General features: G+C 30.3%; 2 protein-coding genes across 2 annotated transcripts; one reads left to right on the plus strand and one right to left on the minus strand.

Annotated features, from left to right (window-relative positions):
- The first annotated feature begins 804 nt into the window (after positions 1–804).
- LOC105134751 (plastid division protein PDV2) lies at positions 805–3,809 on the plus strand. The gene is made up of 2 exons (XM_011039289.1): positions 805–1,256; positions 2,999–3,809. Exons 1-2 carry the CDS (start codon positions 945–947, stop codon positions 3,635–3,637), a joined length of 951 nt encoding a protein of 316 aa, XP_011037591.1. The 5' UTR covers positions 805–944; the 3' UTR covers positions 3,638–3,809.
- An 11,066-nt stretch (positions 3,810–14,875) lies between these two features.
- LOC105134769 (uncharacterized) lies at positions 14,876–15,319 on the minus strand. The gene has a single exon (XM_011039308.1). It carries the CDS (start codon positions 15,317–15,319, stop codon positions 14,876–14,878), a length of 444 nt encoding a protein of 147 aa, XP_011037610.1.

Genomic DNA, 15,319 nt, shown 5'->3' on the forward strand with positions numbered 1-15,319 from the left:
ATCACTAAAGGATTTTTTTTGGAAAATAAATTAAATAATAACAAAATAAGAACAAAAACCTTGCTCTCATGTCACGTGTGCACGGTGCACCACAGGCCAACCGCAGGGGCACCTTTTCTCTTAGCCACACAACGCCCTTTCTTTCTCTCTTCTCTGAAGCTCCATATCCTTAAGAAATAAATAAATAAATAAAATTATTTGTTCTATTAGAATTATTCAACATAAAATATCAATTCCCTACAAAATAGAACATATTTAAATGGAATTCATAAATATAAATAAATAAATAAATAAATAAATGAACAAGCGGTGGTTAAGAGAAAAGATAATATAATTGTATAAAGCTAAAGATTTAGTGTCTCCATGCAGGATTTTGCCCTCCAAAATATCTACGGCTACAAATACTATAAAAATCTCTTAAACAGCCCAAAATGGCCCAATCGCAACCCTTCTGATTCCCGTCAAAAGCATGTTTGCTTTTGCCTACATTTTTTTAAAAGTTTTTATTCTTTTCTCGATTTAATTTTTTTAATAATTTTAATATTAAAAATAAATCTTAAAAAATAAAAAATATATAATTTTAATATATTTTTAAGATAATACATATACCATCGTGGCCATACAAATCCTATTAAATTCTTGAACATAAAAATAATTATTTGAAATGCGGTGTGAAAATTATATTTTAAAAAAAATTAATTTTTTTAATTTTTAAATCATTTTAATATATTAATTTTTTAAAAATAAAAAAATATTATTTTAATATAAAAAATATTTTAAAAATCAACGACAGCTTTCAAGACGTTCCTTTCCACTTCCAAAAATCTCAAGCAACAAAACCCTTGAAATTAAAAAAAACCTCCACAACACAATACAAACACTCAAAACTCCGAAGTCCATTTCTTTTTGCAATGCCGACAAAACCCAGTTAGAGAGAAACAAAAATGGAAGATGAGGGAATTGAAGCTGTGTTGGCCAAAGCCATAGACTTGAGATTAAAGATCAGTAATTGCATCCACAGAGCAACCACCACCAGCATTACCAGCAACAAAAAGACTCCATCTTTCGAGGAAGAGGAGCTAGAAAGTGGGGGTCTTGGAGAGAAAGGATGGAAGAAAAAGAGTCCAGAGAATTCAAAATTTCTTTATGGGGTTTCATTGAGTGAAGCTGAAGAAGGGGAGGATGACGAGACCGAGAGGCTTTTGCACATCCGTGATGCTTTTGAGTCCCTTGAGAGCCAGCTCTCTAACTTGCAGGTTTCTTTTCTTTTTATATGATTCTAATTTCTATTCTCTTGTTGAAGATAGGGTTTTTGTTTTAAAAACCGAACTTTGGTGGCACTCAGTGTGTTTTTAAGAAAGAATATAGGAGACCCATTTGTTTGTCTTTGATGAGTAATAAATGAGACTTGTAAATTGGGTTTTTGGTTCACTGTGGAGATCGTGCTTCAAGGTTTATGATTGGGAGAGGGAGTGAGTTAGAGGGTTTAGTTTTTAAGGTCGGGTCTGCTTTATTGTTTGTTTTTGGCCTTTTTTAGCCGAATTGCTGTAAGGAACTTGATTCTTGTGATTGTTTGTCTTCAATGATTTTACAAGTTACTTAGCAGTTGGGAGATTTTGTGCTTATGAAAGTAGAGATGTAGCTTTACATATATATATATATATATATATATATATATGTTATCATCATGGATTAATTTATATTTGTACATTTTGGGAAATTTCCATACTTGATCTTACGAATTGTGCTTAACTTAGTGTGCGTTTGAGATTTGCTGTAGAGTATTTTTTTTTAAATAGCTTTTCGCTTGAAATGCATTAATTTTTTTTTTCAGATTTTTTTTAACATTAACATATTAAAATCATCAGAAAACACAAAAATAAAATAGTAATTTAATACTTTTTTAAACTAAAAGCACTTTTGAAAAAGGTGCAAAAGTACAAGCAAAAACTCTCCCAGCACACCCTTAGACTATGCAATTTAATGCAACTAATTGTTTGGGTGGCCTTGTTCTCTTGAATCTATGCTGAGTTCACTTTATCTTGTCCTTAAATCATTTGGGCAAGCACCTATTATTGAAGATTGCGGCAAGCAAAAGATTGCTGTCTGAAAGCTTAGCGTGTTTGTAAGTTGCTATGGTTGTTATATATCGAGCTCTAACTGCAATGATTTCAGTGTTCCTGTATGTTTGTAGTGGATGCCCATAACAACGACAATGAGGTGAACTGGTTTAAGACTGATTTTGTTGGTAGAAATTGTTTTTTGCTACTACTTAATAATTGCTGCCTGATCCTGGCAAGAATTCAGTTTCACGTCTGCTAAGTCATGGATTCTATCTCATTTGATGGAGTAACTTGTAAACATGTGCAGGGTTGTCAATTATGGAAGTATGTGCTCAGAATGTGCTCTATCTCCACAGGGTTTTCCTGTGCATATTATGAACTAGTAAAAGGGCATGCTACTAAAACTTTGATTTTTGAGACCCTTGTCCATGTTGAAGTGGGTGTCAGGCTCGCATGGACAGTGATGTTGTAGAGTACTTGTACTACCTGATAAATCAGTTTTGTGTTTTCTGTTCTGTGAACCTTAAACAATCTTTCATTTCATGAACTGATCATGACATCCTATCAATGTTCACTTCATCATGCTTTGAAGTGCGATATTCCAATCATTGTTGCGCCCTTCGACTTTTCAGTATGCGTGCATCCTTTTCTTTTTTCTTAAATGAAATTTCCTTCCTCATGTGTGCAAGTGTGCGTGCAGATAATGGGTTGGCATGAGGATTAACTGCAGTATAAATAACTTGTGATTAACAGTAAAGAGAATTAGATAGTAGGCTTTTTGAGTTCAAAGTTTCTTGGTATTATTCCTGCATATGGGTGTTATCCAAAATCAATATGTAATTTATCTAATAGAAGGACATGTATAGCGACAAACTTCTGTGAGATGGAATACACAATGGTTAAGAACTCTTTACTTGTTTTCCTCTGGTGGCCAGGCTCTGCAGCAGCAGCAACATTATGAAAAGGAAGTTGCCCTTAGTGAGATCGAACATAGCCGCAAAATATTATTGGATAAGCTTAAGGAGTACAGAGGGGAAGACTTGGAAGTAATAAAGGAAGCCACCGCATTTGCTGGGGAAACAGTGGAGCACAACAATGACCTCTTGCTTCCTCCTTATCCCAGCCGCCATCCACAGTCCCTGGTTTTAAACAATCGATATCTGTATCAATTTCATTCCACACGCAATTCCAATGGAATAATCACTTCACCAGCGAAGAGGCATCTGGATGAGCCAGAAAGCAATCAAGCACAAACTGCATCCAAAAACTCAAGAAAAGGGCTGGGGCATTTCATAAGTGCAGCAGCCAAGACCGTCATTACCCTTGTTGGAGTAATTTCAGTGTTAAGCTTGGCTGGTTTTGGAGCTGACATTGTGAAAAAAGGTGCTCCTCTTAAGGTTTTGGGCTTGTTTCAGCAACCAGCACTTGAAGAGAGGAAACAAGCCGTTGAATGTCCACCTGGGAGAATTCTTGTGCTGGAAGATGGTGAAGCCCGGTGTGTTGTGAAAGGAAGGGTTGCAGTTCCTTTTAATTCATTGGTCAGAAAGCCTGATGTAAATTATGGGAGTGGTTAGTTTCATCTGGTGTCTATCTTTATTGTCTATCTTTGAAAGTTTTGGTAGATTAATTGTCTAGCGTTTGTACAGTACCCTTTTTCATTATAAAGTGAAGAAAGAGTTTGCGTCACTGGTCTACAGTGTTAATAATCCTTGCTGCATTCAATAATTGGAAATCCTGTATTCCAGATCAGAGAAGCTACGTTGTTAGATCCTAATTGAAATTGTTTACTTAAAGAATTATACAAAGACTCTGTTCGTTTCAGTCCTTGTCCTTTTTTTTTTCCTTTTTTCTTTTTTTAAAATGTTCAAATTTATTGCGTTTATCCTGAGGGCTTGCTAGCATCAGCTAACAGTGTATCGAATGTGGTTTCTCTCTGAATGCCATACTCTCCTTGATTGAGCCTTGGAAGCGTGAACTGCAGAAAATCTTGACCCCGGGATGGACTATGGTTTTTCTTTGAATACCATTAACATGGGGCCATGCTTGAATTGGTTCTACAACTCTAGCAGCGATACTAAGATTAGTTTCAGTCTATAAAACTCTTTCCTCATATTCTACTTTCCTTGGCCTTTTCTCTCTGAATCCAGATTCTTGTTCCAGCTTGTTACATGTCCAAGATAAAGAAAACTCAAAACACAGCATGTAAGAGTGTCTTCTTCAGTCAGCGAGTCCAAATCATGTTTGCCTTCTTTCAACAAATCTTTTTGTCCCAGGTTATGCATTCTACTGGAATGACACCACCAGATATTAAAAAAAGAAAGTTGGCCTCACCACAACCTGAAAGGCTCATATATAAATTTCTTTGGTTCCAGCCACCTGGAAATGCCAATGTTTTTCTATTAATACCAGAGCCTAACAGGTGAATCTGCTTTCCATAGATCTATGCCAGTGCTTCAAAATTTCAACTGTTTATTTTCACTGTTACGAAGTATTTCTTCCCTTGTTCTTCTGTCACTGTTACAAATTCACCAGACGACGAGTCTATATAACATCAGTACTCCTACTTCAAGGGCTGCTATGATCTTCTCTAATGGCTAGTGTCTTTTGCTTTCCATCACATTTTCTTAACTTAAGTTAATTTATATTGTAAAAAACTAAACTAAAACTTACAGCTACAGGCATCAAGAAATGAGACATAAGAGATGTCTCTAATCATTATGTAATGCAAAATCTGGTCCAAGATTTTTGCATCAGCAATCCATTGAGTTATCATAGGTCTGGAGGGAGGGATCACTACATGGGTTAGTATGCAGAACTCCAAAATATTCTAGAAGTAGCTTTCTTTTACCCTTTTTTAATACCCTGTCTTTGTGGTATTCATTTTATTATATGTCAATATGCAAAGGTGTGGAGAGGAGCAGAAGATTAGAAGTGCATTTAGTGAAGAGCAGGAAGCTCTGGTGGTCAAATAATGGAATTCCATGAAGAAGAATGCTGGAGAATTGGGCCTGAAGTTTTTTTTTTTTTTTGAAGTGATCATTAATCTTGATAATAGAACTAATTATATTCTTAGAAATTTGATGAAGTTCTTCTGGTAACTTTAATTTCCAAGTGGGTTTGAGATCTGATCTTGAGTGAACATTGAATGTCATTGTTTTGATTTTGCATAATCTTTGAGATTGCACCATCTGCAAAGAAGCTGTTCTTATTACTATAGATTAACAGCCTAGCCTGGCCCCTGGTTTTTGGACATATGGTTGCTGGTCACTGCTGCAAATTATTAATATAAACTAAGAAGAATGGCTTCCAAAAGCCACGAAGGGTAAATATCATCTTCTCTGGTTTTGGCTATATAAATGAACAACTATCCAAGATGTGCACAAACAACCAAACCCATTTACCAAATCAACAACCAGTCACATTCTAAATCAGTTGGCCACTATGAGAACCTTGGATTTCAAGGCTTTCATAGAAGATCAAGAAGCTCTTGTTGTCGAGTCATGGAGTGTAATGAAGAAGAATACTTCAGAATCGGGTCTTAACTTCGTCATAAAGTAAGCCGGTCTTGTTCCTTTTTATATTTTGGACTGACAAGTTTAGGTCATGTAGCTTAATGATGGTGTAGTTTGTAAATAAATAAATAAAAAAGAAGAATATCTATTTTATATTAGAAAGAAATAATTTATCTATAAGTATTTATAAATATGGGTTTTTATTGAATAATATATTAAGTGAAAGTCATGGTAGAAGGACTTTTTTATTAAGTTTTTTTATTCTATTATATAGATATTTATACTATCAAAAGATAATATTTGACACTTATAATATCAAAAGATTTTAATCTAATTATTTGTCTTAACATAAATGACATGTTAATATTTAGCACCGATATAACTGGAATAGTTGAAACAAAAGAGTATCTCACTTTTATCTTTAAAATAAAAGATCGTTATGCAATAGATACCATTTTAGGTATCAAGATTAAAAAAGCATAGTAGTGGCTATGCACCTAATCAGTCACATTATATTGAGAAAATGCTTGATCAGTTTAAGCATTTCAGTATAAAAGAAGCTAATACCTTATTTGATTTCAGTACGTGGTTAAATTATTATTGTGATAAAATGATAGCACACCTAAAATATGTTAGTGCTATTGGAAGTCTTATTTATATTATATATAAGATCAAATATAGCTTTTACTAAATAAAAGTTATCAAGATATACAAGCAAGCCGAATACAAATCATTAAAAGACTATTGCAATAGTATTTGATTATCTAAAAAGAATGGTCAATTTGGACTTGTTTTATCCTGATTTTCTAGTTGTAATGGAAGGATATTGTGATGCAAGTTGGATGACTAGTCTGAGTGATAATAAATCTATATATGGATGGATTTTTTCACTTGGAGGAGATGCAATATCTTGGGTATCTAAGAAACAAACGTGCATATTCTGCTATGAAATCAGAATTTATTGCTATGTTTATTGCAGGTAAAGAAATATAATGGCTAAGAAATATGTTGTTGGATATTAAGTTGTTGCCACAACCTACATTAGCTATTTTTTTATATTGCAATAGTGAAGCAACTATATCTCAAGCTTATAGTAACATTTACAATGATAAATCAAGACATATAAGCATTCGATATGAATTTATTCGAGAGTTGATTACAAATGAGGTAATCATCATTATCTATGTGAAGTTTATGAATAATTCAACGAATCCGCTCATAAAAGAACTATCTAGAGACATGGTACGGAAAACAACTAATGAAATGGGGTAGAAACCTATTATTAAAGATACCGCTAATAGGAACCTAACTACGGATCAACAAAAAGCTTATCTCTAAATTTAATAAGTAATAACAAGTTACTGTTTTGTATCTGTTGGACATTAATAATTAATTTTAAACCATATTCTAATAGTATTCAGTGTGTTCTATTATATAAAAAAGAATGAGCATAGACTCAATAAAATTTAAAATTTATATTTAATGTAATAGAGATATGTATAATTCCACCTATATGAATATAGAAGTGGCGCCACTTTTGACAAGTGTTAGGGTTTTATCTTGTAAATATTCACGAAAAAAAGATTTTAGCACCCGGCCATAATAGTGCTAAATAATTATAAATCTCTTTAAGAGTTTGGATAGTATTATGTGTGTAGTATCTTTTATTTTATAACAAAAGTTTTGGTTTAATTTGCGGACACTAATAACTTTAGTAGGATTCAAGTTCTAACACTAATTAAATGTTTAAATTGCAAAATACCTCTTGTAAGCATCATTTTATCAAGTGAAAATATATTCATTACAAACTAGTGGTGGGTTGTTGGTGTAGTTTGTAAATGAATAAACAAGAAAACAAAATATTTATCCCACATTAGAAAGAAACAATCTCTCCTAAATGTTTATAAATATGGGTTTCTATTGTATAGTAAATTAAGTGAAAGTCATGGTGGAAGGATTTTTCTAATGGGCTTTCTAATGTTATTATATAGACATTTATAATATCAAAAGATGGCACTTGGAAACTTAATATGTTAGTGAGATTAATTCATTTTTCAATTAATTTATTTAAATTTCATAATTAATTTTGACATTTGTAACTATTGAGATAAAACTGAATAACAGTTATTCAGTTTAATTTAAAATATAATTGTTTCATTAATAGTCATATAGTTTTATTTATTGTCATAATATTAAAATATATAATGTTTTTAAGTTTATTAAAACTTATTACTATACGGAAAATAACTGATAATAAAAAATGAATTTTCTTTACACAAAAAATAAATGATAATAAAAAATAAATTTTCTTTTCTTTGTCTAATCTTCTTATTCTTATAGAGGTTTGGAGGGTTTAATTGTATCTTGTAAGTATTGTCTCTCTATGGGACAAATAAACACATTAAAAACAATATTTTCATGCCTTTGAACTAACTCCTTATTTATTTCTATCTTAAACTATTAATCTAGCAGCTTATAGTATGAGTTGCTTACTGTAGCATTGATTAGTAATTTACAGGATATTTGAGATTGCTCCATTAATACAAAAATTATTCTTATTCTTAAGAGACTCAATGGTTCCTGTTAAGCAAAATCCAAAACTCATGCCCTCATGCCATATCAGTCTTTACCATGGTAAAGATAAATCCATGTTATGTACTATGTTGTTACTCTTTTCTTTTACCAGGTCTCAAATTCATACATTGCTAATAAAAATTTACACTAAAATGTTTTGTATTGTGTGATATTACAAACTTGTGAATCAACAGTCGTATTAAGGAAAGTTGAGAAAGTAAACTTGAAAAAATTAGGAGTAGTCCATTTTAAATAGAGTATAATTGATTAATACTTTAACGTATAATTGTTTAATCATTAACCATCTATCAAATTAAAATAAATCGACAACAATCACAATTCTTTTTGGTATGGTAACAAATCTCCCCATTTAAAAAATTATTATATTTAATTCAAGATTTTTTGTTTAGCAATTTATCTAATTCAAGAATTAAATTGGTGTTTATAAGTCATACTTCATTTAATTTTTCCTATGTAAATATTGACAAAATGGTCAGAATCCCAAATACCTTTCTTTTCATAAGGTCTACATTATATATAGGACAGACTATTAGTTATATAAGGAAACTTAAATCTATATATGCTAATTACCTAAAGTGATTTAGGATGCTATACATAGTAAGCAAAATCTGCTTTCCCACATATGAGAGTAAATATATTCTATATTAATAACTATTAACAATGTATAATTATAGCTTTCTATTGACATACATTTTCAAATTAACGCGGGCTATTCATAAGCATTAATTTGTCTGAAAGAAAATTATATCATTGTTGTGTGAGTGCTTTTTTTAAAATATTTGTTACTTAAAAATTACTAGATATTTGAGAGAAAGAGATACCTCATAGATAAAATGACAATCAACCTCAATATATTTAGTGTGTCCATGAAAGATGAAATTAATTGAAATGTGAATGACACTGTTATTATCCACACGTAGAGAAGTAGGGCCATATGGAGATAAGCCAAGTTCAGCTAGTAGCTCTCAGAACCAATGTATCTTAGCACAAGCTTGAGTCATGACTAGTGGTGGAGCTATAATAAAGATTAATGGGGCAATTGACACCTTAATCCTTTTTTTATAAAATATTTTTTATATTAAAATGTTAATATAATAATTTAATAAGCTTTTCTTTTCTTTTCTTTTTTTGAATTATTGTTCCTACCTCCTTTTCTTTCATATTTTTTTTAAAGTTCTAAACTATTAATTAGTTAAATAAGTAACTTTTTATACTTTATGCTTAATCTTTTAAGTGAGTTTCCTTCATTTGTTCTATTTATTTCATTGTTTAATTTTAGTTTTATTCCTTAATAATATGATAATTTATGAATTTATTAAATTAATATATGTATGTATAATATTATATGCATACGAATATAAATTGAAATGAGTTTTGATGAATTAGTATATATTTTGTTATGAATTTCATATGAAAAATGATGATAATCAATGTACTAGTAATTAAAAATGAAATACTGAATAACTAAAAAAATTAGGGATGCAATAAAAAAATTAAAAAAATAAATTAATATTAATATTTAACCCACTAGTGTAAAACAACAAATTAACAAAGAATTGTAGCTAATAATTTCACTAGTCCCTAAAAGATTTAGAAATAGATGAATGAAAGTTTCATTGTATATATTGAGAAAGAATATATTTAATGAAATTAATAATGAAGTTATTGTTAAGCAATTTAAAATATAAAAACTCAAAAAAAATAATTATAATATAAGTTTTTTCATTTTAAAAATATTCTTAAATTAATTTTGTTTCACGTGAGTTAGTATATGAATTTCAAATTAATTTCTTTATATATAACATATGTCTATATAATATATGATATCAAGTATTTATAATTTGCCCACTTATTTAAAATTTTCTGGCTCTATCACTGGCCATGACCTGATATTTAGATTCAATGGAGGACTTAGAAACACAGTCTTATTTCTTGTTTTTCCAAGAAATAAGAGCCGGACCAAGAAACATACACTAACTTGAATTAGAACATCAAGTGTCATTACAACTAGTATAATTGCCATCACTATATGCTACAAGATCAAGTGAATTATCAATAGGATATAAAAGTCCCTATAAAGCTGTACCATGGACATAGTGAATGATTTGAAGAAATGCAGCCATATGAAGGTGTTGAGGAGAAATCATGAACTAACTAACCTATTGGACTGTATAAAAAATATTAGGTCTAGTAATTGTAAAATAAACCAAGCTTCCAACTAGCATTCAATAGGCTACGGGTAATGATAATAAGTCAAATTCTTTTTTATGTAGCTCGAGATTTAGTTCCATAGGAGTATTAAGAAGAGGAGAGTCCTGGAGACTAGCAACAACCACCAAATCCTAGGCATACTTGTGCTGTGACAAAAAAAATACCATGTGAAACAATAGTAATTTTCTAACCAAGAAAATATGAAAGAGATCCTAAATTTTTCATGTTAAAAAAGTCCTTTAAATACTATTTTAATTGAGATATTAAAACCGAATCAATAGCCGTGATGATTATGTCGTCAACATATACCAAAAGAATGGCAACCCTAATCTTAGTTTTGTAAAGAAACAATGATGCATCAGACTTGCTTTTAAGAAAAGCAAACTTGAGTAGGGTAAAAGTAAATTTCTTGTATCATGCACAAAGAGCCTGTTTAAGACCATATAAGGAGTGACACAACTTGTACACTGCTGAAGTAGGGGTAGAAAGTAAATCTACAGGAAGATGCTTATAAACATTTTCCTTAAGATCCCAATAAAGAAAGACATTCTTCATATCTATTTCGTGTAAACCTTAATTTCAAAAAGCAGCAATAGCTAACATTGCGTGAATGGTGGTCATTTTGGCCAATAGAGCAAAATTTTCCTCGTAATTTATTTCATATTCTTGATTATTTTTTAGAGCCACTAAGCAAGCTTTATACTTGTCCAAATTACTATTAGACTTAACCTTAATAGAATAGACTTACTTACATTCAAGTGGAGTCACACCAGTAGCACAATCCATCACTTTCCAAGTCATATTAGCCTCAAGAGCACATAGTTCCTCATATATGGCCCATTACAAGCTTTTTTCTTTTACTGCCTATAAGTAACTAGTAGAAATAGCAATAGAAGATAAAGTGACAAACACTGTAGAACTAAGGTTATTTATTAAAAAAGAAAAAGGTAATAAAGTTTGCCTTACTAGAAACAATTAAAGAAGTTGTACTAGAAATGAAGAATGCATGAGGAGAAGCATATGATCAACTAGTTGCTGCTATTAAAACAGAAATGAAGCCCTCTTTCAAGATTTTTTTAATGAATTAAACTTTGTAAAAATGTATGTAGCCCTCTTTCAAGATTTTTTTAATGAATTAAACTTTGCAAAAATGTATGTTTTTAATGAGCACATTAAACATGTATGCGTATGCTAACCTTTGTTTACCAATCCATATGTTTAGGAATATAATGTAGGAGCTTTTTCTAGGAAAATAAATATTATTTTATTATTTTATTTTTTTTATTTTATATTATTATGTTTTTCTAATTTTCTTTCTAATTTTTTCTATTTAGTATTGTTAGGGTTTTCTAGTTTTTTCAATAGAAGGGGTTGTAATAACTTTTTCGTAAGTGAAGGTATGGATGAATAAAATTAAATATTTTAAAAATCATCTGATAATTATAGAGTTATTGGTCTTTGAAGATTTTGATCTGGAATAAATTATGTTATTCTTCGCTCTAGTTTGTATCAGTTAGTATTATAGCTCAATTATTCATGGTGGTTTTGGATAGAGGTAATTGAGAACGTGTATCAAAGCCCAATTATTATTGGTAATTAGTTAATCTACGTTGTTGAATAATCATGGATGAAATAGGTCGCATAACATTATGTATTTGTGTAGAAGGAGGTGAAGAGGTTCCTATTGAAAAAAAATCCACAAACTAGCATGTTATTCTCATCTATGTTAGCTACTATTATTAAAAATCTTAGTGGTAGGATCTATGGTGATGTGGACCCGCACAAAGATTTTGTGTTAGAGGTCTATGATGACATGACCCAAATGTAAAAAAATGTTTGTGGTGGATGAAAGTTGCTGATTGAGGTTTGAATTCACGAATAAGTTCCTTTTAACTCGAAAAGAGTGATGTATAAGTTTTTTTAGAAAAATAAATATTTTTCTTAGTTAATTTTATTTTTTATTTTGTATTATTATGTTTTTTAGTTTTTTTATATTTAAAAAGAATATGTATCAAAGCCCAATTATTCTTGGTAGTTAGTTAATTTATGTTGTTGAATAATCATGGATGAAATAGATTGTAAAGTATTATGTATTTAAGTAGGAGGGGGTGAAAAGGTTCCAATAAAAAAAATATAATCCAAGAACTGGCATGTTATTTTCATCAACATTAGCTGTTGTTATTAGAAATCTTAGTAGTGGGATCAATGATGATGTGACATGCACAAAAATATTGTGTTAGTAAACTACGATGAGGGGACTCAAATATAAAAAAATATTCGTGGTAAATAGCAATTGCTAATTGAGGTTTGAATTGAAGAACGAGTTTTTTTCAATTCGAGAAGAGTGAAGTATGAGCTTTTTAAAAAAAATTAAATATTTTTTTCTGTTAATTTTATTTTTTAATTTTTTTTCTATTTAAAGATAATAATATTTCTATTTATTTTTCGACCTAGTAAAGTTATGATTTTCTAGTTTCTCCTATGAAGGGTTGTAATAATCTTTTAGGAGATGAAAATATAGGAAAAATAAAATTAAATATTTTAAAAATATTTTTATAATTATAATATTTTTAATTTTAAAATTTTTTAACTTATAATAAACATCATTATTCTTTATTCTTATTTGCATATAATATTTTTCTTATTATTATTAGCAGTGGCAAGAGGCAAGGAGCTAGCAAAGCTACGGCTCTTGCAAGGAAATGTTTTTCTCAACCACTTTCTTGTTAATATTTATAATTTTAATAGTAAAATAACTGAATTTTTAATTTTTTTAAAATAATTTTTTTAATTTGATTCCTTTTCATTTTTTTTTTCTTTGCACCGCCCCCGACATTTATTAGGTTGTTGCCAACGCTAGGCTGGGGGGCATGGTTGAATAAATTTAAGATCTTATTTTCTTAACATCTAAACGCTACGTGAGGAATCCATAAAGTTATAAAATCCTTTCTCAAAAACAAATTATAATAAAATAAAAACCATACACTGTTGGAAGGCCGTTTTATCACTACATGCAGGTGTTAGTTACCTTCAAATAGCTAGCAAATGCCAACGTTTTCTCTATCTTAGCAAATATTCCTTTTTTAAGAGGTGGGCCCGCGAATGAAATTTTTTCAAAGACTTTAGGGTTGATGCAGAGAAAATCGACACTATGGGAGCTGAAATGAGATAATCCTGAAGTATAAGGACTAAAATAGAACTTAGCCTTGCTTTCTTTGATGAATTGACGTGGCGTCCATTGATAATGTAGACACATATCTGCGACTTGATGGGACGTTTGGGCGTTGGAGGTATGTGTCGTGCTCTGTCTACCAGCTGCCTATTAGAGACCCTACACGTGATAATCATTATTTTCAGACAATATCCTCCGTCCGGCGGAGCAGTTTGTAACTGTATTGTAGACGGTGTTTTTTCAAATTTTAATTTTTTTTATATTTAAAATTATTTTTAAAATATTTTTAGATAATATTAAAAATAATTTTTTACAATAAAAAATAATATTTTAATATATTTTTTAAAAAAATATTCCAAAAATAAATATTCTAAAACATCATGATATAATTGCTGATAATAAATTAAAAAATAAACAAGTTTTTTTTTATTATTGTTTGTTGCTGATAAAGGATAAAACTTTGGCCACAACTAACCCAATTCATGAGATTAATAATTAATTTATAAGTAGATTTTAAAGGGGTTTGAAAGTGTAATAATAGTTATATTTTAAAATATTTTTAGTTTAAAAATATATTAAAAATATTTTTTTTAATTTTTAATATCAGCTTATGAAAATAATACGAAAACATAAAAAAAAATTAGTTTGAAGAAAAAAATAAAAAAAATTTAAATTTTTTTAAATTTTTTTTGAAATGTAAAAATAAATAGAACTTAAATATTAAGACTACATGATATTTGATATAAATAAACCTTAATTAAACCACGTGCATCACACCAAGAAATCTAATAAATAAAGTTATTAATTAAGATTTTAAGATATAAGTTATATTATTATCTAAACCCATCCTTTCAATTAAAAAACATTTTATGTTTGAAATTTATACTAAATGATTAATTATTAAAATAATAATATCATATTAAAAATTATTTAAATTCAATAATTTAAATTTATAAATAAAATTTTAATTCGTATTATTGTCTAATAATTAATTTTAGATTTTTATATAAAAATCTCGTCCAATCTCCATAGTGGATCTCTCTGTGCGAAGTGCAAAATGGCCTAAAGATAAGGCTCATGTCATATTTTATTCCTGCATAACTTCAACAACTATTTCAACGGTCCAGATGATATTGAAAGGTGGTCTGACCTAGCATTACAGTCTAATCATAGAAGATGAAAAACACCGTAACTACTCTCTCTTACACACTAAAATTGATCAAAGAAAGCAATAGTCCTCAAAAGAATACATTGTTCCTTAATTCTGGGATTTTAGTACAAAGTTCGCGGATTGGTCCGTCTTAACAGAAACTTTGGACCCATTATGCCGCTGCGAATCGGAATCTTACAGCACCGTTGATCACTGGCCAGAATTTTAGTGCCACATCTATCCAAATACGGTAGTGTTTCTTCTGCGTAAGCCCCGTGTCCGACTGAGCAAGAGATGCGTTAGCTTTACTAGCAAGGGCGCACAATTCTTGCAGGGATAATGGGGTTTTTGACTTGGATAGTGGCACGAGGAAATAAAGTTGACCCACTTGAAGCTCCTCATCATCTGGCACCTGGGGCAGCCGACGATCAATGTACATGGATTCTGAACTGCAGAGGAAGCTGTTGGGGTTCAGGGAGAGTACGTTGCTGGCTTTGATTGGCTCTCTGAATTCCTGTAGCCTTCCATCTATGTGAACTATTTTGGCCGGAGATGTCCGGTTTAGACCACCACCGGCAACCTTTTCCTGGTGCTGAGGCGATGCACAATTGCCCAT

The sequence above is a fragment of the Populus euphratica genome, unplaced genomic scaffold (assembly GCF_000495115.2).
Source record: "Populus euphratica unplaced genomic scaffold, PopEup_1.0 scaffold91.1, whole genome shotgun sequence".
In the NCBI taxonomy this organism is placed as follows: domain Eukaryota; kingdom Viridiplantae; phylum Streptophyta; class Magnoliopsida; order Malpighiales; family Salicaceae; genus Populus; species Populus euphratica.